This window comes from Atta cephalotes, assembly GCF_000143395.1.
Source record: "Atta cephalotes unplaced genomic scaffold scaffold00014, whole genome shotgun sequence".
In the NCBI taxonomy this organism is placed as follows: Eukaryota; Metazoa; Arthropoda; class Insecta; order Hymenoptera; family Formicidae; genus Atta; species Atta cephalotes.
The window spans coordinates 3,950,871-3,957,697 of NW_012130078.1; the positions used below are offsets into that span (position 1 = coordinate 3,950,871).

General features: G+C 32.3%; 2 protein-coding genes across 2 annotated transcripts in view; one reads left to right on the forward strand and one right to left on the reverse strand.

The window, feature by feature from the left end:
• The first annotated feature begins 1,169 nt into the window (after positions 1–1,169).
• On the forward strand, positions 1,170–2,944 carry LOC105617893. Its single transcript, XM_012199434.1, has 3 exons — positions 1,170–1,221; positions 2,332–2,741; positions 2,813–2,944. Exons 1-3 carry the CDS (start codon positions 1,170–1,172, stop codon positions 2,942–2,944), a joined length of 594 nt encoding a protein of 197 aa, XP_012054824.1.
• Positions 2,945–3,213: 269 nt separating this feature from the next.
• LOC105617789 (transmembrane and coiled-coil domain-containing protein 5A-like) overlaps positions 3,214–6,827 on the reverse strand; it is a 5,469-nt gene continuing 1,855 nt past the window's right edge. The window contains exons 2-3 of the mRNA XM_012199344.1: positions 3,565–3,768; positions 3,214–3,481 (exon numbers count right to left, since the gene is read on the reverse strand). Of these exons, the coding sequence (XP_012054734.1) occupies positions 3,214–3,481; positions 3,565–3,768 (472 nt within the window). The remainder of the gene's footprint in view (positions 3,482–3,564; positions 3,769–6,827) is intronic.

Genomic DNA, 6,827 nt, shown 5'->3' on the forward strand with positions numbered 1-6,827 from the left:
AAACAATTATCGAAGACAGCGCAATTAATTGATCCAGTTAATTTATAAAATTAATTATTATTTGTATATATCTGATGATAAGATACTCGTTACTTTCTTCGCCTCGCTGCACCTCAAAAAATAAGTACGAAGGACGATTCCAATGGACTCTTCCAGGCCTACTGAGAGATCGCCGATTTCGCAGCGATCGTTGTTGCATGTGATGTCCAACGAATCTCGATGAATCACCGACATTTCATGAAATCCTCATGAAAACCTTGTTTCCACGCGCGAAACGTTGCTTTCAAATGGCAAACAATCGCGAGAAATGACGAGAAATACAGAGCAACACGAACTCAACAATTCGCCGCAATGCGTTCTGGATTCAAGTTCGAGAATCGCAAGGATTCGTCGAGACGCGAGAAGCAGCCAACTTCAACGCGGTAATGATTTAAGACGTGGATCGAAGCAAAGGTCAAAAACATTTACATGCAATTTATATAGAATATATATAGAATTTTTACGTACATTATTTATATAGAATAAGAAAAAAACCAAGGTTATTGAGAGTAAAAACAAGTAAACTTTTACTTCTTTAATTCAGGAAAAAATAATATTATTTTTTTGCGCATCCTTAACACTGTACTTTCATTAGTCCTGGTTCTTCCTTATATTTTTAACGTGAGTCTAAATCAAATGCAATTTGAAAACAATTACTTGTAATATCACTATATCAAAGATAATCGAAATGAGTTGTAATCGACGTTGATGCTTCATTTTTTTATATCGAAAACAATATTAAAATATCAATTATTGATTTTATTCTGAAATATTTAAGGTGAAAATTACAAAGTGAGTGAATTTTTTTATTACAATATTTACAATTTCATTAATCAACATCCAAATAAATTTGTTCACTTTTGTAATTTTCATCTCGTTTCAAAATACAGACCCGATTCCCAACATGGTAATTGCAACCTCTCCCGTGTCTCTCCTGTTACCACCCATTTAGCAGCATTTAGCTCTCTGCTTTCTACTTTGGCCGCAATGTTTCTAGGAGGGCGTTAGTGCACAGTGAAATTGCGAGCTACACAATCTTCCGCAAGACCGACCTTTTCATTAAGAACGTCATCATAATTGTCGGATAACTTTGAATCCGTTGAATCCGAACAATTATAATAATTAACGAGATGGATAATGATTTTGTTCAAAATTTCGGAGAGTTTGTTGATCGATACGCTGGTAATTGTTTTAGCAATCTACTTTTTCATAAAATAAAATGCTTTGGCATTATAAATTTTATGAAATTTTAAAAAATGATAAAGCTTTATTATTCTGTTCACTTAACTATTTTTTTAGTTACTTTCATTTTGTAAAATTTTAAGTTTAATGTAAAGCTTAATACTGTTTCCTCACCAATATCGATTAACTTTAATCTTTGTTCATCTTATACCTTCATTTTTTTCTAAAAATAAAAGGTAATGATTCTCTTAAGATTTTGATTCTAATTTTTTGAACTAAAAAAAATGAATAAAAGTGAACCGAGAGTTAAAGTTACAGCGAGTTTGGTCACTTGAGTTCGTTTTCACAAAAATTAGTGTATATTAAAAGCTGCTATATGAAGTAGTAGCAAAGGTATAAATATAAAAGCATATAAGTATTTTAAATAATTAAATTTTAAATAATAAAATATTGTCATATAATAATAAAATAAGACTCCTTCAAAATCGATAATAAAAAGTAAAAGGGCATAGGAGTCGGACGCGGAAAACCGTTAAATAAAACCGTTATAAAACCGTTAAAAACTATTTAAAACATAATTAGATTCACGTGCTTACATTACATTAACGTCTAAATCTGAAAATTAATCTAATCAATGTATTATAAATAGGTTTTAACAGTTTCTGTAATTATAGCTTAAAGACTCTTATACTTTTTATTAATGATTGTCACGTTATTTAACAGAATGTACATGTAATATTTCTAAATATAAAAGAAGACTCATGATAATAAATAACAATTAATCTGTAAAAAAATATATTTCTTTGTCAAAGTTGATTATATGATTATATTTGCATTTACGTTAGATACATTATATAAAATAACTTTTTAATGTGCACTAATCTAGTGTGAATAATTTTTTAATTATTTAAAGATTTATCCTTTGATAGAAAAATGCATTTCTATCAACATGATATAGATTAACTTTAATCTTGATTTAATTTATTCTTTTTCTTTTTCCAATTTTTAGAATTAGAAAAAGATAAAAAATAAGTCAAATCGAGATTAAAGTGAATCTATATTGGCAGAAATAGACATAATTGATTAGAAATGTGGTTTATATGTGTGCAGTGTCTAATGAAGTCGAAGTAATGAATGATCTCAAGAATGAACTTCGTCAAATTGAGAGAGAAATCAATTATTGTAAGCCAATGTTGCAAAGCTACTGCAACGAGTACGAGAATATAGAAACGGAAATTTGCGACGTCAGGCAATTGCAGCGGAAAGCGCGATTCGTGTTGGATAATGTGAGATTGGAGGAGGAAGATCTTTGTGAGCGTTTCAAGAACATACATCTCAACTACGAGGCGTGCATAGAAAAATCAGGTTACAAAGATCCAAACGAAACGATTCGTATAAAGATAAACGAATTGACGACGCAGAAGAAAAACCTGCTGGAAGAACTGGTACAACTGAGAAAAAAAGCAGATGATAATACAAAGAAGCTCATCCGTGTAAATGCTATGATCGCAGAACAAGAAGTAGTTAATTTTCAACATTTGCCTATTTAAAATGTACTTGCAATTGTTATAAAAAAACTTTCATTTTGTAGAAAAAGAACGTGATAAATATTCAAAAATTGAAGGAGATTTCCGAGAACGCCATATCCATTTCGCCAGATATAAAAAAAGAGATAGATATTGTTTTGAAAAACCAGGAAATAAATGAGAGCGATGGCTATTAACAATATGACTATTAATAATAAGTTATTAATAATAAAGTTTTTCTACGGATATAAAATTTGTACATTAGATACAAAAATATGAAAATACTGTAAACATATAAACATAAATTATATATATATATATATATAATTAATATATGTAATTAATAATACATTTTTCACTATTATTTTATTTGATAGAGAAATATTTTTAATAGAACCTATTATTCTTAATAAAAATACATTATATACACGTTATATACAGCGAATTTTCAAGATTCATTGCACAGCTACTCATTTTCAATCATTTTAAGACAAGTCGTCAGCTGTTCACACGTTTTCTCTAATCGTTGTAGTACGTCTGGCGCGCAATTCAGAATTCTCATCACGTTGTCGTTCGTGGCACGTATTCTCGATCTACTCTCCGCGATTGTCTTCATTAAGGTTTCGTTCTCTCTTTCCATCTCGTTCACCTGTTCCTCCAATTCCTTGGTCGCCTCTTTGATCATGTGCGCGTCCAACGATCTCAAATGCGAGGTTACATCTCCCGGTGGACGCCTGCAGTCAAACGATGATTCTCAAATAAGAGATTACACTGAGCTGCAATCACGAAACGTTTTTCTAACGAATCTATCACCTACCACGCATGTTCATTAGCGGACGTGCTCTCCTCGGACAATTTGGCTATTTTAGTGAAGCTTTCCTGCAAACTGCCTTCTTTCAATATATCCTCAAGATCATTGTTCATGCTGCTGTGTAGCTCCTTTATCATAGCCTTGTGCAGTTTTTGGGCGATGTTGGGATTCGATTTGAGAATTGTGAGTGTCTCGAGAAACTCATTCTCACTGAAACAAAAAATATAACAAAACAATTTATTAATCCTTTTATTAGTAACTCGTGTTTAATCTCTAATTAATTCTTTTATTGTCAATCCTAATCCTATTAATTTATTATTAACCCTCCGATTGCAATCTGAATCTTTTTTGTTCAGTTCTAATTTTTTTTATAATTTTAAACTCACAAAAAATATGAAAAAATGTAGGATTATTTTTCAACATCTATATTACATTATCAAATCATTTTTAATTCAAATGTTAAAATTTATTCGATAAAAATTCAGCAAAAATAAGACAAAATGACAATTTATTGAAAAAAGTGTAACTTAGCAATAAAGAAACTGGACTCTACTTTTCTCTTTATTTGAGAAAAATTGAGAGTGAAATTTTGCTACCAAAATGACCCAGACTGCAAATAGAAAGTGCGAGTGAATATTGCATCTCTGTATCAAATCAGTAGCTCGTATAAACGTATAATAATAGTTATCATATTTCGAAATAAACACGACCTTATCTAAGATTAACGACATCCGGAAATATAATACTGCGCACTCTGCTGCGTGGCAATTCGAATTATTCGCTATATCTTGTTTCGCAGAAAAGGCGCCTTATCGACCTGGACGATGTACGCGTGGCTTACACTTGCGATATATGGTGTGAGAAAGACACGTGCTTTTACTCCGACGACTTTCCAACGCACGACCGGATGCGCGTTCCCCCGTATGATGCATAGTTAGTACAGCCAGTCACAGAAAGGTTTCAACACTTTTTATGGATTTCAGAACCTAGTCTTGTAATCATAGAACGGTTGAACGTAAAATTAGATCCATAAGATAAGAATCACCGAAGTAGAACAAGTCATTACGATATCAAAATGATGTCAAAATGATTCTAAAATGATCATTAAGTCATTTTTCAATCATTTCTGATTCATTTTAATGTTATTTTGATTTGTTGTTCTGCTTGGACATTCGGTAAGCAAACTGCATTCCAAAACTCATCGAAAGAAAAGTGTTGCAACCTTTCTGTAACCGGCTGTACACGACGACTATCGCTGGGGATCGAATCTTTTTTTCTTTATTCTATCGCCAGAACAAAGAACAGCGGCATCTTCAATTACAGGGGCTGGAATTCTGAACAGTTCTAATCAACTTTTTTTTGCCGTGTTATAATAAGCATACAATAGTACGATCCAATCTCCTTACTCAGCTTCTGACATTTTTAAAATACGCCAGAAGATATTACGTTTATTTCGAAACTCGCGTAACATTCCATATACCATGCTATTTACATAAAACGTCACGTTATTAGACTTACCCAGGATTTTCATATAGTGTAAGAGAGCAGCTACGTTGTTTCTTGCGTACTCAATCAGGCCGGGACTGGTGCAATTTGAAATCAATGCTACATATTTGCAATAGTCCAGACCTAATTAAGTACGCTTCTCTTTCCGATAATCTAGGAGCACTGTTAAATCCATAATGTCAAATTATATTCAATTTAAGTTATTTAATCATTTCTGTAGGTCTCGTCACTATTCCTATTCAATATATCTTAATTTAACTAAAATAATTTAATTCAAAAAATTTATTAAGGAGATTCTCGCATTTGATGAAATATAAACAAGTCTATAATATACATGCAATAGAAAAATTAATCAATATGTAGAAAAAATTTCATTGACTTTTACCGTACCATTTTGAAGATGTTTAATTCTAAATTTATAGAATTTTACAAAGTTGAAGATATAACTTTATTCTCTTTTAAATTGAAATACTTGATATTGTTAATAATCTTTTTATTCCATTGTTTTAATCGTTTTACATATTATTATAAATAAACTGTTCATTAACTAGGAAATAACAAGAACCTCCTTAAATTTGATTACAATTTATTATATAATATTAAGTGAAAATGTAATTTATTATTTATTAACAAGTGCACACGTTAATATGGACGTTTATCTGGAAATTAAACAATTCCACCAGAAATGGAATGATTTACATTTTGACATTTTTAACACATATGAAATTAAAAATAATAAAATATTTTATAATTCAAGATTGAGTTACTATTATTCCTTAGACATCTAACGGTAAGAATCCATTCGTCCAAACTTACTTACTGACGCATTCACATTGACCTTTAAATCACGCACACAGAATCGAATCAACAACCGACATATGAGGTTAAATTTCATAGATATCACAAAGTAAAATTAATAATTAATCACTTTTAGTGCTCCTATAACTTACACACAATTAAATATAGAAACCACCCAGGTCACAAATTAAAACAAGCTATATTACGAGTTTATTCAAATCTATAAATTTCATGTTGAAACTTATAGATTTGAATAAAATATTACATTGTACATCTAATAGCTCGTTTTAATTTATGACCTGGGAAATTTTTATATTAAATTTCGTAAACAAGAAATCTTTCTCAACAATTCTGTAGCATTGAAACTTTTAGAAATAACGACGACTGTACATGTATATCGAAGACGAATGTACGACCTGCGGCATTTGAGTGATGAAAGAATCAACTGGCTCTGCTATGGGAGAGAGTATGGAGCACGTACTCGTGCGTGCACGATTCCCGCGACACGCAGCACACGAATGACCACCGCCCCCGCGCCGGTCACCATGGAGGCCTTTGTTTCCCCGAACGCTTCGTGGAATTCCTTGAAGGTCAACTGATGGAACCGTGCGAAGAAGGCCTTCCTGGAAGCGACGCCGAAAGGGATCGCCCTTTCAATAAAGATCGAGAACTTCGACGATGATTGCAACTCGAATTCGAACATATGAAACGTGAACGGCTATGGCGAGTGGTCGAGAATTAACATGCGAATCGCGGAGGCCAATGACATCAAGTAACACCGAGTGGCGTTTAGGTCATTGACGATGCCGATCCCTTCCACCAGTACACATCTTGATCTTTCCATCTTGACTCTCTCTCTCTCTCTNCTCNCTCNCTCTCTCTCTNTCTCTCTCTACTCTCTCTCTCTCTNTACTCTACTCTCTCTCTCTCTACTCNCTCTCTCTCTACGTCTCGTTCTCGTCTTC